The sequence below is a fragment of the Schistocerca cancellata genome, chromosome 3 (assembly GCF_023864275.1).
Source record: "Schistocerca cancellata isolate TAMUIC-IGC-003103 chromosome 3, iqSchCanc2.1, whole genome shotgun sequence".
Taxonomy (NCBI): Eukaryota; Metazoa; Arthropoda; class Insecta; order Orthoptera; family Acrididae; genus Schistocerca; species Schistocerca cancellata.
The window spans coordinates 624,406,129-624,426,107 of record NC_064628.1 but is presented as its reverse complement, the minus strand read 5'-3'; the positions used below and the strand labels follow the sequence as shown (position 1 = coordinate 624,426,107).

The 19,979-nt window shown below is 43.1% G+C and overlaps 1 protein-coding gene and 1 pseudogene across 3 annotated transcripts in view; one reads left to right on the top strand and one right to left on the bottom strand.

The window, feature by feature from the left end:
- LOC126175539 (glycogen-binding subunit 76A) overlaps positions 1 to 19,452 on the top strand; it is a 469,828-nt gene extending 450,376 nt beyond the window's left edge. For all 3 annotated transcript variants that reach the window (XM_049922373.1, XM_049922374.1, XM_049922372.1), the window contains exon 5: positions 18,384 to 19,452. In XM_049922373.1, the coding sequence (XP_049778330.1) occupies positions 18,384 to 18,764 (381 nt within the window). In that variant the 3' untranslated portion in view covers positions 18,765 to 19,452. The remainder of the gene's footprint in view (positions 1 to 18,383) is intronic.
- LOC126177759 (5S ribosomal RNA) lies at positions 1,408 to 1,525 on the bottom strand (annotated as a pseudogene).
- Positions 19,453 to 19,979: the final 527 nt, after the last annotated feature.

Genomic DNA, 19,979 nt, shown 5'->3' with positions numbered 1-19,979 from the left:
AATTTTAACTCCTATTCAAAGGAATTTTTTTCACCACCACCACCACCACTACCACAAGCATTTTCTTAGATCTTTAGCCAGCACTAGGAATGATTTACACCTCAATCCAAAGCGACTGCCCCCTTTTTCTTCTTCTCTTGCCCCTTGCCACTTCCTCCCACTCCTACTTCCTCTTCTAATTATCCTTATCTCCTCCTCCTCCTCCTCCCCCCCTCCCCCTCCTCTTCCTATTCATCCAGCACCTTCTTTTGCTTATTCTTCTCCTTCCCTTCCTTATCTACATCTACATCTACATCCATACTCCGCAATCCACCTGACGGTGTGTGGCGGAGGGTACCCTGAGTACCTCTATCGGTTCTCCCTTCTATTCCAGTCTCGTATTGTTCGTGGAAAGAAGAATTGTCGGTATGCTTCTGTGTGGGCTCTAATCTCTCTGATTTTATCCTCATAGTCTCTTCGCGAGATATACGTAGGAGGGAGCAATATAATGCTTGACTCTTCGGTGAAGGTATGTTCTCAAAACTTTAACAAAAGCCCGTACCGCCCTACTGAGCGTGTCTCCTGCGGAGTCTTCCACTGGAGTTTATCTATCATCTCCGTAACGCTTTCGCGATTACTAAATGATCCTGTAACGAAGCGCGCTGCTCTCCGTTGGATCTTCTCTATCTCTTCTATCAACCCTATCTGGTACGGATCCCACACTGCTGAGCAGTATTCAAGCAGTGGGCGAACAAGCGTACTGTAACCTACTTCCTTTGTTTTCGGATTGCTTTTCCTTAGGATTCTTCCAATGAATCTGTCTGGCATCTGCTTTACCGACTATCAACTTTATATGATCATTCCATTTTAAATCACTCCTAATGCGTACTCCCAGATAATTTGAGTTAACTGCTTCCAGTTGCTGACCTGCTGTATTGTAGCTAAATGATAAGGGATCTATCTTTCTATATATTCGCAGCACATTCCTCGCCGTCCTCATTCCCTTCCTCGCCGTTCTCCTTGTCTTCCCCTTCCTCCTCCATGCCTTTCTCGTCCTCCTCCTTACCTTCTCCCTATTCTTCACTTTCCTTCTTCTCCTCTCCATCACTCCCAACGTTGTGACTCCTTTCCCCCTGTTTGTTTGTAATACATCAAATTTTATTTTTTTGACCTAGGCACTCAATTGCCATGCACTAGACCAACACTAAACTTGTGTAGGTAATATACAACAGCACTCCGTCTTCAGGCCACGAGTGGCCTACCGGGACCATCCGACCGCCGTGTCACCCTCATGGAAGATGTGGATAGGAGGGGCGTGGGGTCAGCACAGCGCTCTCCCGGTCGTTATGATGGTATTCTTGACCGAAGCCGCTGCTATTCGGTCGAGTAGCTCAATCGGCATCACGAGGCTGAGTGCACCCCGAAAAATGGCAACAGCGCATGGCGGCCTGGATGGTCACCCATTCAAGTGCCGACCACGCCCGACAACGCTTAACTTCAGTGATCTCACGGGAACCGGTGTATCCACTGCGGCAAGGCCGTTGCCCTGTTTGTTTGTAATACATCAAATTTTATTTTTTTACCTAGGCACTCAACTGCCATGCCCTAGACCAACACTAAACCTGTGTAGGTAATATACAACAGCATCATCTGCAAACTTCATTGAATATACGCTCTTGTCCACCAGCTGTTTGTTGTTTTAGTAATGTGTTCGTAGGCTGTCTACACTAATCTCTTTCTCTGCATGGCTACCGCAACATACTGTACATCCACTTGGACTTGCTTAATGTTGTTAACGCTCAGTCTCCTATTACTATTTTCACTCCCTCCCTCGCACCTACTTGTCTCCATTACCAAATTATGTACTCGTTAATGACTTAGTATGTATCGTATCACTCTATACATTTCTTTTAGTCAAGTAACGCCATTGAGTTCTTTATTGCTCCATTCACTTGAGTACTGCTTCACTAGCTCCATTTAATCGTGGGCATTCTTTTGAAAAAAAAAACTCATAAAAATAAAGACTCTACTCTTTGTATTTACAGTTATCGTCATTTTCATTTCTACACAAGGCTACAAACCAGACAAATATTTTCAGATAAAATTGCTTAACTCTAACATTTGTTTGATGTTAATACACTTGTCATCATCAGGCAAAGGTTGCGTTTCATTGGCAGGACACTTAGAAGATGCAACAAGTCCACTAAAGAGACAGCTTACACTACACTCGTTCGTCGTCTGTTAGAATATTGCTGCGCGGTGTGGGATCCTTACCAAGTGGTATTGACGGAGTACATCGAAAGGGTGCAAAAAAGGGCAGCTCGTTTTGTATTATCACGTAATAGGGGAGAGAGTGTGGCAGATATGATACGCGAGTTGGGATGGAAGTCATTAAAGCAAAGACGTTTTTCGTCGCGGCGAGATCTATTTACGAAATTTCAGTCGCCAACTTTCCCTTCTGAATGCGAAAATATTTTGTTGGGCCCATCCTACATAGGTAGGAATGATCATCAAAATAAAATAAGAGAAATCAGAGCTCGAACAGAAAGGCTTAGGTGTTCGTTTTTCCCGCGTGCTGTTCGGGAGTGGAATGGTAGAGAGATAGTATGATTGTGGTTCGATGAACCCTCTGCCAAGCACTTAAATGTGAATTGCAGAGTAATCATATATATGTAGATGTAGATCAGAATATTTTTCTTTCTATTATTAGTTTACACTTGTGCTGCAGTAAACTGTTTTCCTTCCGAAGTACCGAAAGTCATACACTACCTTTAGTCTCTCGGATGTAATGCCCTCACCACCATTGTTGTATTTTTGTTGTTTTCCTTTTAATAACCTCTTTAAGAAATATCAGTTCCATTCAGCTGATCTTCAAAGTCCTTTGTTATATCTGTCAGAATTGCAATGTCCTGGCCAAATCTAATTTCCTTCTTTATTTTCAACTTTAATTCCCTTTCCATACATTTATTCAGTTTTCTTCAACACTTTCTCTAGGTACATATTCAATAACAGGGATAGTAATTAATATGTCTCACTCCCTCTTCAACTACTGCTTCCCTTTCATGTCTTTTGACTCTAATAATTTCAATCAGGTTTCCGAACAAGTTGTAAATACATTTAGTTTTCACACTGCAGTCCAGTCATAGTGTGATCCATTCAACATTGTTAAACATCGGTTTATTTTATTACTTATTTATGTTATGAGATGATGCAGCAGTACATTGAGGACGACTTGAATAAGGTTGACACCAGCCCTAGAAGCCTATGTAGCTATAAACGTACGTTTCGTTTTCTTCAACCTTTCTTCTAAGATAATTCGTAGGGTCAGTATGTCCTCACGTATTCAAATATTTCTCCAGAACCCTAACTGATACTCCCCCGAGATCGGCTTCTACCAGTCTTTCGATTCTGTAACTAACTCGTGTCAGTATTTTGCAACTATGATTTATTAACTAATGGTTCTGAAGTATTTTCATCCTTTAGCACCTGCTTTTTTGGATTTAAAGTTATTATATTCTACATAAAATCGAACGGCATTTCTACTGTCGCATATATCCTACACGCCACATAGAACAGTTGTCGCATACGGCTCGCCCAAGGATATCAGTAATACTGATTGAGAGGTAATGTTATCTGCGCTAGGGGCCTCGTTTCCATTAAGATCTTTGTGTTCTGTAAAATTATTTTTGTATTATCATACCTCTAATTTCATGTTAATTTGCTTCCTCTTTGCTTTCCATTACATTGTCTTCATGTTTGTTTCACTTGTGTAGCCTTTCTGATCTGTATATTTCTTCAACCTTGCAGTACTTTGGTAATGGCTTGCCATCTGAGTTCTTAATAGTCATGAAATTGCTTATCTTTCCTCCAGACGTCTCTAATTTTCCTATAGGCTGCTTGTATCTTTCCTCAAGTCATGCCTGTTTCTACATCCTTGCATTTGTTCTCTAGCCATTTATTCTAAGCGATTTCGCATTTTCTGTCAGTCTCATTGTTCAGACATATGTCCCCTTTGCTTCATTTGCAGTATTTTGTATATTTTATCCTTTCGTCAGGTAAATAAAATTTAGCCTTGTTGTCCGAGGATTTCTACTAGATCTTGTCTATATAAATAATTTATTCTAAACTGCCTTCAGTATTTAATCTTTCAAAGCTTTACATTCGTCTTCTTCTGAACTCCTTACCCCGTTTCAGAAAAACTGTTGGCTAATGTTCCCCCTGACACCCTAAACAACCTCTCGCTCTTTCAATTCATTCAGGGCCCATGGCCTAAATGCATACCTTTGTTTCAATTTCTTCAGTTTTAATCTGGAGATAATGACCAATAAATTACAGTCAGAGTCCACAACTGCTGCCGGCCGCGGTGGTCTAACGGTTCTAGGCGCGCAGTCCGGAACCGCGCGACTGCTACGGTCGCAGGTTCGAATCCTGCCTTGGGCTTGGATGTGTGTGATGTCCTTAGGTTAGTTAGGTCCCATAGTGCTCAGAGCCATTTGAACCATTTTTGAACCACAACTGCTCCTGGAAATGTCTTACAGTTTAAAATCTGATTTCTAAATCATTGTCTTACCACCATACATTCAACGTTAAATCTTCCATTGTATCCATGTGTCTTCCAAGTATACAATCTTCTAATGGATTTTTTAACCCAAATGTTATCTCTGCTCTGTGCAGAATTCTACCTGACGGCTTCCTCTTTCATTTCTTTCCCCCATGTTCGCGTGCTATTTTTCCTTCTCTTATTTTTTCTACTATCTGACTTCAGTTCCCAATTACAACTACAGTGTCGCCTACTTTAACTATTTAAATAATTTCTCCTCTTTCATCATTCATTTATTCAGTACCGCCATCTGCGAAGCTAGATGGCAAATAAGCTTGTACTAATCTTCTGAATGATGGTTTCGTTCCTATATTGACTACGGTAGTGCATTCACTATTCTGTTCATAGTAGCGTACTTTCATTCCTATTTTTTAATTAATTACTAGATATAATCCTGTATTACCTCTATTTTATGACCATGCACGCACCTGATCAGAAGACGTGTTCTTCGTGTTAGCGCGCTTCTCTAATTCGCACTGCGTATGACTTCAACCTATGTATTTCCCCTTTTAATTTCTGTGATCTTCCGGCCCGATTAAGGGATCTAACTTTCTTTAGTGTCAACTTGATTTCTGCTGTTTGCAGTACAAGCACAGTCAGGCCATGTTGCCTAATGTTAAGAGGCTAGATTTGTCAGTTTTCCAGATCGTTGTCCCTGCAACAACTGAATAGTCTGGTACACTTCTTCAGGAAGTATAGGTTAGTCTGGTCTCTCTACGGAAGCCCCTTCGTTGTGGATACGCGTACATCGACATGAGCGTGACTCCATTACTACATCGACAGTTAGTTGCTTTTCTGACGAAGACACTGATGAAATACAGTGTTTTCGGAAATTCCCGTTACAGATTTCTAGGACGTGTAGAAGTGAGTGAGTAGATAGTATTTTGAACTAGAACCCATGATCGGAAACTTATCTTTTCCATGCTGCAATCATTTGAAAACAAGTTGGAAACGGGACCACTTTTACAATTAGTTGGTTAGGCGTGACCCATTACATCAAGTCCACTCATAAATAGCCAAAGAAATTGCTCGTGTACTCATTGACTGGTCCTCTTCAACGTGATGTAGTATGGCTCTTCTAATTCGAATGTGCAGCGTTTCCTTGGAGCACCACAGTCATGCCTGCTGACCTTGAAGGTACCCTTTCTCGAAGCCGTTGCATAATTGTCGCGAAAAGGGTGTGCGATGGAGTCGGACGTTGTCCAGAACAATAAAGGCAACGAGCAGCTCTTCCCTTCTCCGTGAGCTTCGACATTCAGAAGGATCATGTCGGTGTATTCTGCAAACTTGAACTTAACCATGTTGCTCTAACACTCACATACACGTGAGTGAGGCTCGAACCAGGTGAGAGAGGTAGGTCAGACGTCAAATGACATCAGATGATCCGACGTAACCACCCTCCCACCGTGACTACCTTGCTGCATATCTATCTAGCAAACATTTTATCAGACAGCTATAGTACGGAAACGGTACCTTTCCAGACGCGGGTTCCTATTCAAAATATTATGTACTCACTCCCCTCTAGAGATCCTAGAAGTTTGTAGCCGGAATTTCTGAGCACCCTGAATCCGAAGCTGCAGTGCCTGCGTTTTGAAGAAGTACGATGACAATGTTCCATCGGAAAAATGGTTCGAATGGCTCTGAGCACTATGGGACTTAACATCTGAGGTCATCAGTCCCCTAGAACTTAGAACTACTTAAACCCAACTAACCTAAGGACATCACACACATCCATGCCAGAGGCAGGGTTCGAACCTGCGACCGTAGCGGTTGCGCGGTTCCAGACTGAAGCGCCTAGAACCGCTCGGCCACAGCGGCCGGTATTCCATCCGACATGCACGCAAGTCCGAAAGAACATCGCATCGTACCTCTTTACAATACAGGGACTGCAGTTTACTATTTATTGGCCGATACCGGGCCAGCAATTTAAAATTAAATGACTCCCTTTTCGGATTGGGAAATCCGGGTTCGAGTTCCGGTCCAGCACAAATTTCCACTGTTGTCATTCCATTATACAGGATGTTTCAAAACGACTTTACAACTTTAAAAATTCATATAAATTTACTGAAAGAAGATATAGATCTGGGTCCAGTGTTATTTTGTAGGGAAACACCCACAGTTCTTTTTTCTGCCTTCAGTTGGTTATCCTGCACACTCCCATCCTAAGTCGCTGGCCGGGGTGGTCGAGCGGTTCTAGGCGATACAGTCCGGAGCCGAGCGACCGCTACGGTCGCAGGTTCGAATCCTCCCTCGGGCATGGATGTGTGTGATGTTCTTAGGTCAGTTAGGTTTAAGTAGTTCTAAGTCTCGGTGACTGATGACCTCAGATGTTAAGTCCCATAGTGCCCCGAGCCATTTGAACCATCTGAAGTGAATTTCTTCCCAAGCTCGCTGTAGCATTGCAGGTATAACTTGTTCAGTGGCGACGTAAATTCTTGCTGTAAGTTCAGGTAGAGAAGCCGGCACAGGAGATAGAAACACGATATCCTTGACGAATCCCCATTAAAAAAATAATGTGTCAAGTCTGGGGAACATGGGGGCCATTCAGTTGGCGCATCACGACCAATCCATTGACCTGGAAAGCGATCACTGAGAAAGTCACGGACGTCAGCCAGGTAATGGGGTGGTGCACCACTTTGCATGAAGTAAACATTTCGTTTCCAGTCATCCTCATCGATCTGTGATATCGAAAATTGTTGTAACATATCTATCTAGAGCGTACTTGGTACGGAAATTACGCTGAACTGTTGTCGCCGACAGCGATTCTTCAAACCAAAACAGCTATCACGCTAGTGTCCAGTGAAGCAAGCCATCTTTAACGCCACTGCCGCTAGTGCTCCTTATGGTGTGATTCGGCAGTAGCAAACTACACTAGACTAAATTTAGTTTATTTCCATATACAAATTGTCATCACGATCACCTCTATGGTACTATGAATTAATTCATATAAATTTTCAAAGTTGTAAAGTATTTTTTGAAACACCCTGTCCATCTGGAGGTGATTCATATTCGCAACTGCGAATACATGAAGGATATTGTCAAAAGTTGATGTTTTCGACGCGAGAAGAATACTGAGAATACACAATACAGCTCGAAAATCTGCGAAGTGCACGGTTAACCGGAGGTTTCGCTACCTACGCGATTAAGTGAAGACGTCAATTCTTAGAAACGTAATAGGTTTTTGCTGACACACTCAACTGAAACACTGTGCGGTTATGATCTGACAAGCGGCTTAGGGGCGCTTAAGAGCACGCTGCTCGTGATGCGTGGGTTCTTGATATCGGAACCCAACCGTAGATAGCCGTGGACCCTCTGGTGTTCGCCACTCAGATACATCACGCGTTAAGTTGGCGCCTGCTCCCGTCGCGGCGAACATTGACCCTGACATGAACCGCATTATTGATGTGCAGCAAAGGTCTTTGCTACTCACTTCTACTTCGACGGCCCGTCTTGTTCACACTACATACTTAAACAGTGTGATGGTAGCATACAGGGCTCGAGTTAATAGCTAACTTACGTTTCTGCCTGTTCATGGACAGTGCTTCCACGAATTGTGTAAGAGGTTTAGCCAGTAGTAATCACTTACGGTGAACGCACTACTCGTAAACCATCTTCTGGACAGCTCTGTCAACAGGCGGAGAGCAAATAACTCAGTACATTTCACTTGCAAATCGGGTTCTTGCACGCTGGCTGACGTTTGCTGGCGGCGGGACGTAAACGCCAGTGGAAATAGCCCCGCATACCGCCGGCCACCAGCTAAGCAGTGCCAGACGCTCTTGACACGGTGCCACGTCCGTTTACAATCCGCCTCGTGCCCTGACTAATTTAGGGCTATAAAAACAAACTGCAAATACAGGAAACTTGGATCTCTCTCTCTTTCTTCCTCCCTCTCTATGTATTGATGATGAGGAAGCTAACATAAACAATCTCCATTACATATAGAACGAATAAACGTATCGAGATGTGGCCTTCGCCAAGTTGTGCCGTAAAAGTTTTCGATAAACTAAGTTGAGAGAAGCTATGAAAGAGAATGAACACGAGAGGAATACATCTGCTCTTACTAAAGGTAAGGCTGTCAGAGACAGCAAAGGACTTGGAAGACCAGTTGAACGGAATGGACAGTGTCTTGAAAGGAGGTTATAAGATGAACATCAACAAAAGCAAAACGAGGGTAATGGAATGTAGTCGAATTAAGTCAGCGGCTGCTGAGGGAATTAGATTAGGAAATGAGACACTTAAAGTAGTAAAGGAGTTTTGCTATATGGGGAGCAAAATAACTGATGATGGTCGAAGTAGAGGGGATATAAAATGTAGACTGGCAATGGCAAGGAAAGCGTTTCTGAAGAAGTGGAATTTGTTAATATCGGGTATAGATTTAAGTGTCAGGAAGTTGTTTCTGAAAGTATTTGTATGGAGTGTAGCCATGTATGGAAGTGAAACATGGACGATAAATAGTTTGGACAAGAAGAGAATAGAAGCTTTCCAAATGTGGTGCTACAGAATAATGCTGGAGATTAGATGGGTAGATCACATAGCTAATGAGGTATTGAATAGAATTAGGGAGAATATGAGTTTGTTGCACAACTTGACAAGAAGGGATCGGTTGGTAGGACATGTTATGAGGCATCAAGGGATCACAAATTTAGCATTGGGGGGCAACGTGGAGGGCAAAAATCGTAGAGGGAGACCAAGAGATGAATTCACTATGCAGATTCAGAAGGATGTAGGTTGCAGTAAGTACTGGGAGATGAAGAAGCTCGCACAGGATAGAGTAGCATGGAGAGCGGCATCAAAGCAGTCTCAGGACTGAAGACCATCACAACAACAACACTAAATGTAGTAGAAAGCATGTACCAAGTGAGAAAAGACAGGTCAAATTTGGGAATAATACAAGAATGCAGTTTGTCTCCGATTTTATCTAATATTTAAATTGACGACGTGCTTAGGTAATCGAAAATTGAATTAAGTTTTTATACTAACGACTTCAACGACATGAATCATTTTGTAACATTACTTTTTGCTGATGATGAAATTTTGATTGCTGTTAGCGACAACACATTGCAAATAGACGCTCGTATTTTATCCGCAACAGCAAATTTGTATCATCTGTTGGTAACTTTATAGAAAAGAAGAGTTATGACTTCTAGCGGCCAACAGCCGATTCCCATCCAAACAATAAGAAGTAATCAGAAAGTAGAAGGAGTAAACTCATTCATCTTCTTAGGAAATACTCTCACATTCGTGACCGAAATGAAGACACGTAAGAAAGTAGAAAGATTCAATTATATTAACAGAACAAAGTATAGAATCTTCGGAAGTAAAGCAAGAAAGGAAACTCTACGGAAGTTCTGCAAAATGATATGTGGATGTGAAATGTGGGCTGTAACAAAAAGAAAATAAACAAATATCACTACAATCGGAGATGAGATTCATAAGAACAGTAGTTGGCTACATGCTGTCAGACGGGAGGATGCATGCTGACATCATAGAGGCTCAAATGCGCAAATTAATGAATACAAGAACAACTGCAACTATCATGTCACAAAAATGGAAGATTACCGAATAACAAAATTAACGATGAATTATTGCGCAGTGGACAGAAGATATTTTGTAAGACAGAGGAAATGGTGGCAAGATTAATAGTTTCAACCAAGGTGCCTAATACATGCAGGAAGAACTATATATTTTTCTGTGATTATGGAGTTTGAACAAATAGTAACAAGATAACAGGATCGCAAATAACTGACCCGTTGACAGGAGAAGAGGTTCCTTGTTTCAGTGCAGCAGTTATTCTGGAAGGTTTTCTTCAGGTGCTGAATCTCAGTAGATAAACCGTCCTAGTCGCACATGTCATGAGCTCTGCGGACAGGGGTAGTGGGCACGGGTTTCCGTTGTGCTGCTGGGTGATGGCAGCTGTTGGCGTTGAGGTACACGTCTGTGTGTGTTTTCTTTCAGTAGACGGAGTGTCCCAGTGTGCAGTCCGTTTTCTTCATTATTAGGATATCGAGGAAGGGTAGGCACCTGTTATGTAGCTTATACTGTAGTGCTCCGTACACGTTTATACGACATTTGTCGAGTTAGCTCTGTTTAAGGGGGAAAAATAAAACAGAGGCATCACGAAAAATTATCCGAATTGGACGAAAATTTGTAGAAGTTATGTAAATGTAAAGACAAAAAAGATTACGATTTCAGAAAAACTGGATGATTTATTAAAGAGAAAGTAGTTCATAAAATGAGCAAGTCAATAACGCGTTGGTCCACACCTGGCCCTTATGGATGCAATTATTCGGCATGGCGTTAATTGACAGAGTTGTTGGATGTCCTTCTAAGCGAAAGCGTGAAAAAATTCTGTGGAACTGACGTGTTAGTGTGTCAAAATCCTGAGTTTATTGGAGGGCCCTGCCCATAATTGTCCAAACGCTCTCAGTTGGGGTTAGATCCGGGAGTCTTGCTGGCCAAGGCAGGATTTGTCAAACACGAAGACAAGCAATAGAATCTCTGGTCTGTGCGGGCGGGCATTATCTTGCTGGAATGTAAGCCCAGGATGGTTTGCCACGAAGGGCGATGAAATCAGGTGTAGAATACCGCTGACGTATCGCTGTGCAGTAAGGGAGCTGCAGATGACAACCAATCCCAGCCCATCACTCCCGGGTGTTGAACTGTGTGGCAGGCGACAGTGAGACAGGTGAATGGTGAGCTCCATGTGGTTCCCAAGTCCCATAAAATTACCAAATATGCAGCAACCAGTCGCAAAATCATGTTTTATTTATTCACTTTTGCAAACGTTATGTTTAACCTCTGCTTAAGACAGTATTACTACTCAACACATATTGGTTGAAAGCACCGATGATGGCTGTTAATCAGTTGAAATCGATTTGAAAAAGTGAATGAATAAATTTTGCGACTGGTTGCTGCATATTTGGTAATTTTAGTGAGATTGGTATCCCACCGTTTTCCGGGCTGTTTCCACACACGTCTTCGTTGGTCAACGTGGCTCAGTTCGAAGCGGGACCCATCGCCGAAGAAAATTGTACGGTAGGCAATGAGATTCCAGCCCTGTTCTTTTAAGTTACGTAGGATACGGGCTATGTTCCAAACGATAACGTGTTACACCGCTTGTGAGAAGAGGGAAACAGTTTAAGGATCCTTGCTATCGTACCAGCATTCAGTCACCTTCGCTGTAACACGTCTGGCTTTTCCTTCGTCTCGAGTTCGTTATCAGTGTTGCATCCTATTCTTTTTTGAAGTGAACTAAATCTCCAATCGAACGCTAAAACGCGCACGCGCACACTTCTGCCTTTACTCGGCCGGTGGTAGGTGCTTCTAGGGATCGAAAAGCCTTGCAAAGCGACACTCCGGTTGATATACGAACATACTTGCCGATTACTGTCCCTTTGTCTTTACTTCCTAGACACATCATCCAGAACACCATGAAGTACTGACTTGTCTACATTTGGTCAATTTGCCAGTAAAAGGTTTGCTGGCCTTAGAAAACTTTGAGGGTCATTTGTTTCCCCCATAACAAAACAAGGAAACCCTTTGTCTTTTTACTACTGATAGAACATTGTACATTTTCTTCGAATCTCAATCTTTGAGGTTAGATTTAAACGTGACAAAACTCTAATTAAAATTCATGGTCCATAATGCACTGTGTGAAAAGGGCTAAAACTGGTTGCATACTATACACAACTACTACACAATCATGGATTTTATGTTTTAATTATTACTGCTATACATTTTAGTCAACATCATCATCAGGTGGATTCAGATACTTTTATATTGTGAGATTTACTTGTGACGCGTCTAAGTTGCAGACAAAATAGGCAAAAAGATTGGGTGTTGTCTGGTGCTGATGAAGAAACACCGGCGTTAATTTATAACTCAGGAAAGTGTTATACACGTAAGGTCCCATAAAGCTGTCAAATTATGGGGGTGCTGATTCCTGCGTTTCACCCGCTGCTACAAGCATGCATCGACATTTTCCATAGGATTTAAATCTGGTGGTTTAACGAGCGAGCCGAAGTTATATACAGGGTGTTACAAAAAGGTACGGCCAAACTTTCAGGAAACATTCCTCACACACAAAGAAAGAAAATATATTATGTGTACATGTGTCCGGAAACGCTTACTTTCCATGTTAGAGCTCATTTTATTACTTCTCTTCAAATCACATTAATCATGGAATGGAAACACACAGCAACAGAACGTACCAGCGTGACTTCAAACACTTTGTTACAGGAAATGTTCAAAATGTCTTCCGTTAGCGAGGATACATGCATCCACCCTCCGTCGCATGGAATCCCTGATTCGCTGATGCAGCCCTGGAGAATGGCGTATTGTAATACAGCCGTCCACAATACGAGCACGAAGAGTCTCTACATTTGGTACCGGGGTTGCGTAGACAAGAGCTTTCAAATGCCCCCATAAATGAAAGTCAAGAGGGTTGAGGTCAGGAGAGCGTCGAGGCCACGGAATTGTTCCGCCTCTACCTATCCATCGGTCACCGAATCCGTTGTTAAGAAGCGTACGAACACTTCGACTGAAATGTGCAGGGGCTCCATCGTGCATGAACCACATGTTGTGTCGTACTTGTAAAGGCACATGTTCTAGCAACTCAGGTAGAGTATCCCGTATGAAATCATGGCGGTGAATCGAGGAAGTACAGTAAATACTGACGAAACTAAAATGAGCCCTAACATGGAAATTAAGCGTTTCCGGACACATGTCCACATAACATCTTTTCTTTATTTGTGTGTGAGGAATGTTTCCTGAAAGTTTGGCCGTACCTTTTTGTAACACCCTGTAGAGTGACTAAGTGTTAGCCAAACAAGGCAGTATGTGGACAACCCTGTGAACGCAGCTGTAATTATCTGGGAAGATGGAAGTCCACAGCATTCTCATCCTGATGTAAAAAGAAAATACGATATCGAGAATCCTACTTCTTGTTCCGCTTAGCCTGAATGTATGGTCGCAAGTTAGGTACAAAAATATCCCGGAATCGATTCAGACCCGAATTATACTTACCTAACATTGCACGTTAAAAATCGCATTGTGCCGTTGGTACACTCGATGCTTTGCATCATTTGAAAACAGGCAAAATCTTTACTCGTCCAAAAACAACACGTCTCCTCTCAGTTGTTTTGTCAGTTCCACTGTTGTTTGACCCACTGCAGCTTTAAATGGCGATGTGAACGATAGTCATTGATGCGCCCTTCTTTGTAGACAAGCTGTACAGTTGATACACGAACAAATCAGACAACTTCATTCACGGTGTGGTCATGGGCAAGTCCAAATGCCACAACTCCCTTCTGCCATTCTGTCGCGTCTGTGCGTCGTTCCATCTTACTGCTCCGTTTGCATACAACCGACTGGCATATACACACTACTTCGATCTCTGATAACAGCTCCGTCCCCATTTGCAGTTTACCAGAACGACCAGTGCCATTTTCTAAGGAAGCGAGTAATTTTTTGTCTCGTGAACTTACACTATCTGATCTAAAGTGTCGGGACATCCTACGTACTGCGGAATTGACCACTGGATGTGATGAGAGGCGGACCTGCCGGTATAGAAGAAGGCGGCGAGTGTTGCGTTGGCAGTAGAGAAGTAGTAAAGGCAGAGCGAGTCGGTCATCAGAGCTCAGTGACTTCGAACGTGACTGTGAACTACTCACCTGAATAATAGATCCATCAGGGACATTTCACCCCTTTTAAAGCTGCCCAACAGTCTTGGTGACGTGGAGTGGCGTCGCGAAGGAATAACCGCAGCTCAACGAAAACCAGGCAGAATTCATTGACTGACCGAGAGGGTCCGTCGAGAACTGCGGAGGGTGATCGTAAAAATCACATGAAATCATCGGAAGTAATCACTCGTGAATTCAAAAGTGTTACCAGCAGGCCAGTCAGCGCATTGACTGTGCGTGGGAAATTAAAAGAATGTGGTATTACGGTCGAGCAGCTCCACATAAGTCACACATTCTAGTAGTCCATGGTAAGCGTCGTGTTGAAGTGGAGCAAAGAGCGATGAAACTGGACAGTTGGTGACTGTAAAAGAGTGATTTGGAGTGATGAGCCATGGTATACACTACAGCAATTCGATGGAAGGTTTTGGATTTGTTGAATGCGTGGCGAACTTAACGTTCCATCAAGTGTAGCGTGAGCAGTGGAGTACAGAGGAGGTGGTGGTATGGTAAGGGGGTGATATACATGGTTAGTGTGTGGTCCCCTTACTGGACTCAAGAAAATGCTGACTACAGACGCGTATGAAAACGTTTACAGCAATGGGTATTGTGTACAATAGACGTAAAGTTCAGGTACGATTATTGTGATAGTATACTAGGTTATAAAAAATCATCTGTGAGGCAATGGTATGTGGACAATAACATTTCTGAAACGGTCTATCCTATCCAGGGTTCGACCTGCCTCTAATGGAACATATTTGGGATGAGTTAGAAAATCGGCTTTGCTCCAGACTCCAGTGTCCAGCATCACTACCTCCTTTGGTTTTGGATCTTGAGGAAGAATGGGCTGCCATTTCTCACCAGGCATTCACATACTTCATTGAAAGTGTTCCCAGTATAGTCTAAGCCGTAACAAAGAGGAACGGGAAGCCCTATATTAATGTCCATTAATAGTGTCTGGACACTTTTGATCAGATAGTGTTTGTAATTTTCTGGTGCATTAAAACTGTGTGCCCTACCGAGACTATAACTCGGAGAGATGCTCTACCGTGCTTGGGTAGCTCAGTCGGTAGAGCACTTACCTGCTTAAGGCGAAGGTCCCGAGTTAGAGTCACGGACGAAGTTTCATATCAGCGTGCACTCCGCAGTGGAGTGAAAATTTCATTCTAGATCATGTACAGGTAAGGGTGATATCGTGTCCACCTGCGGGTAACTTGGGTTCCCTAAATATCTAATAAACAGCACTGCGCATTCCGATGATGAATGCCTTAGTTACTACTACTAGTTCGTAGTTTCGCCTGTAGAGCACCTTGCCGCAGTAGCTAGTTTTCCAAACGAACAGCGAGGTTATCCTCTTTTCATCGCCGAAAAAGTGAGGCAGACATTTGAAGCAGTATTACTATACCTTGTGAAGTTACACATTGTGATATTCTTTTCCTGTTGCAAATGTACGAAACATTAATTTATCCTTAAGATTAGACGGTAAGTTTTTGTACAAAAACATGGCGGTGTTAGTATGAGCCCTTTTCGTGCTGGCAGTATTATCCTCCAAAACAAAAGGGGACCAAATTATAATCACAACAGAGTTGCTGCTCAACTTTGTGTTGCAGACGCCCCTAAGAGTTAACTTGCAGTGGGAAAAAAACTTGGGATAAGCAAGACATGGCAGGAGTCTTAAAGGCAATATCAGAGAAAAGAACTGACCTAAAAAACGCAGAAAAACTGTTTTCTACACCTGAAGCAAGCCTTCAAAGACTCTTTTCTCGTGATTTGCCTTTCGAAGGGCAGTTAGACGAAACATCAGAAGGAAGCCAATTTTGTCTGCTGGACGTGAGACTGAGGCGTGTGTGGTTTTTGTAAATAGTTAGTATTTTTCAATATATTGAAGCTATATGAATCTTGATAAACATGATTTTTGAAATTTGTGTAAGGGACGACATTGTAGTCGGGTACCACACTGTGCACTCTTGCAATTATATTGGATTTAGTAAAACTAACTTTCTTGTATGTTCTGGTTTAATCTATTTAATTTATTCCATAGGGCTCAAATTACCAACACGACTTTATTTTCGCAGATTGTGTAAGTTTCCATGAAACAAATTATATTTTTGCCCCATGCATTATTCCCGATAAAATGTATGATAAATCAAAGACATGTCAGAGTATGTTCACAGCAACTCTTAAGGGGGGTAGGATGTTAAACGGGCCGACTTGGAGCAGGAGAGGCATCACAGGACATTTTAATTTCCAGTGTCTATAATTTTACAAATAAATTCATAAAACTTTGTCAGCATCACCAGGAAGGATTCAGGATTCACACTCATTGCCGTGGAAATTCGACAACATAACAAAACAAATTTTTTTACGTGTGAAATTTCATCATTTTTTCACTTACTAATGGCTGCATTTGTTGCTGTACGTACACTTTTCTTCATAAGTTAGAGAGATTCTTCGATGAATTTTGCGCAGCTTACATACCATACTTACAGGTGTATGAAACTCTAGAATTTATTTAATTTATGAAAAAACGAATGATCTCTTGTATTTTAAACTTCATGTTTAGAAAAAACTCAAATTTTGTAGTTAATTACCTCAATTTTTACCATAGTTTTAATAGATTTGGAAAATTCTGGAGTTTCATACACGTTTAAGTATGGTTTGTATGCTGCACAAAATTCATCGAACCATCTCTCTTACTTATGAATAAAAGTGTACCTATAGCAACAAATGGTGCCATTAGTAAGTGAAAAAATGATGAAATTTCACATGTAAAAAAAAATTATTTTGCTATGTTTCGAACTTCCACTGCTATGAGTGTGAGTTCTGAATCTTTCCTGGTCATGCTGACAAAGTTTTATGATATATTTATTAAGATGAATGAACACCCTCGGACATGTCCGAAAGAACTGTCGGTGACCAAGCAGCTCGTTAGAATGAAATTACAAAGAAATTAACAACCTTAGCTGCTTACAGGCGTTGACATACGTCAACGGGGACAGATGAAAATGTGTGCCCCGACCGGGACTCGAACCCGGGTTCTCCTGCTTACATGGCAGACGCCCTATCCATTTTTTTTTAAATCTCACTTTGTTCGTTTTCGTTCGTTATATCTTCTCGTTGCGGACGTCGAAAGACACCTGTTTCAGTTCGTTGTTGATCCATTAACTCAGTTTTTTTATTACAGAGGTCAGCTAGCCTTCTGACCGAACACGCTGAGTTACCGTGCCAGCATCCATCTGAGCCACCGAGGACACAGAGGATAGCGCGACTGCAGGGATTTATCTCTGGCACGCCTCCCGCGAAACCCACATTCTCAACGTATTGTCCCGCACTATATTTGTGGTGCCCCGCCCATTATACTCATTGCTCGCGGCGCGTTGCCGATTCCCGTAAGAGTTGGGGCACTGTTTGTGCATTCGCACAGAAGAAGAAGATGGTCAAGTGGCGGTGAGCCTTAACTATATATTTATTAAGATGATATCTGTTCTTTCGGACATGGCGCGGGAGGCATGCCAGCGATAAATCCCTGCAGTTGCGCTATCCTGTGTGTCTTCGGTGGCTCAGATGGAAGCCGGCACGGTAGCTCAGCGTGTTCGGTCAGAGGGTTAGCTGCCCTCTGTAATAAAAAAAACTGAGTTAATGGATCAACGATGAACTGAAACGGGTGTTTTGCGACGTCCGCCCCGAGCAGATGAAACGAACGAAAACGAACAAAAATGAGATAAAAAAATGGATAGAGCGTCTGCCACGTAAGCAGGAAATGTCGGGTTCGAGTCCCGGTCGGGGCACACATTTTCATCTGTCCCCGTTGACGTATGTCAACGCCTGTAAGCAGCTAAGAGTGTTCATTTCATTTCATTGTAAAGTTTTATAAATTTATTTGTAAAAGTATAGATAGTGGAAATTAAAATGTCCTCTGGTGCCTCTCCTGCTCAAAGTCGTCCCGTCTGACGTCCTACCCCCCTTAAGTAGATAGAAACGAAATTGCGCCAGTAACTATAAAAAATCAAAGTGGGACCTATTAAACCACCTGTTCCTTTGCGCGTAAACACGACTCGAGTCCATTTTGGTACGAGTTACTGAGGAGAACCCGCTAGACACACTTTTCTGGTTGTGTGTGCCGGCAGGTGTGCCTGGAGAGCGCCACGCTGCAGGACCCGGCGCTGCTGTCGCTGAGCGGCGTGGTGCGCGTGCGCAACCTGGACTTCCACAAGTCGGTGCACGTGCGCTACACGATGGACGGCTGGCGCACGTGGGCCGACGTGCAGGCGCGCTACGTGGACGGCTCGTGCGACGGCTTCTCGGACCGCTTCTCGTTCGTGGTGTACGCGGACGCGCTGCCCGCCGGCGGCCGCCTCGAGCTGGCCGTGCGCTTCCAGTGCCGCGGCGCGCAGTTCTGGGACAGCAACGGCGGCGCCAACTACGCCTTCCAGTGCGTCGCCTCCGCCGCCGCCCCCGCGGTCGAGCCGCTCAGCCCCGTCGACGACCGCTGGCCGTCCTTCTACTAGCGGCCCCCGGCGTCCCGCCACCGCCTCCAACGCGACGTCACGGCGCCGGCCGCTACCCGGCGAGACACCTAGCGGCGCGGCTCGCAACCCGCCCGCAAGGCTCGGCTACTCAGCAGCCTACAACTTCGTATATAACCATTGTATACCCTCACCTTCTGCTGTCACATTTTAAGCCGAATGTAAAGTATTGTTGAGTTACTCTCAGCGTAACAAAAGTGAGAGTGGGACGCGTGCTATGGCAACTGACAAATTGAATAATCATTCGGGAAGCGGTCCGCCAGAAGATTCCTCGTGGTGTAACTTCATTAGAAACTCGATTAGTTTGAGGGCCTAAACAGCAGCATCAGCTGTTGCCTAGTTAATGCAAACGCTGCGTAAAAACGAATATTTAATCATCTCAATGTGCAAAAAGTATAACGAGAATGCTAATTCGACACGCTTATTCAGCTCCGTACAATTCTCATAGAAACAGTATCTCAACAGAAACAGAATTTATTGTTATTCGCGAAACACCGAGAAAGATTGAGAGTGGATGGTACATACGTGACAAGTATCCCATATTCTAAGATAAATTAATTGATAGAAAGATATTTTTGCACAAAAGCGCCTGTTAGGCTTATATATCATTTTCGAAGATAGTATGTTTTATGGCAATCGGGAGATCTAAAGCACATGAGATACTATGGTTGTGTGGGGAGAAGAAGACGGAGAGAGGGAGTGGGAGAGGGGATGGGGACGACGGATGGGGGGGGGGAGCAAGGTGTAGAGAGAGAGAGAGAGAGAGAGAGAGAGAGAGAGAGAGAGAGAGAGAGAGAGAGAGATTGATTTTCATTCACTCGTAGATGTGCCAGGATCGAGTTCGTATTTGATTTCATTGTTGGTGTGTCGTCGTGAAATGAAGGCACACGATAAAATGTTTTATACTTATTCTGTGCGCGCGGATCAGCATGTGCTGCCGAATACTGTTGTTGTGAATTCATTTGCTAATAAACTCAGAGTTGAGAAACAAAACATGAAAGATATTTCAATGTGGAGAACAAAACTCAGTAAAAAGGTATGTAATCGGACGTCTTGCACGTTAAAGGTTATTGACATATAGTTATTTGAAATGATAGTTTATCGTGCAGACGGTACACAACTGGTTGACATTTTGCGAGTGATGGTCCTCAGTTTATTGTTTGGGGAGTCCTGTGGGAGATAATGGCGTAGCAGTCA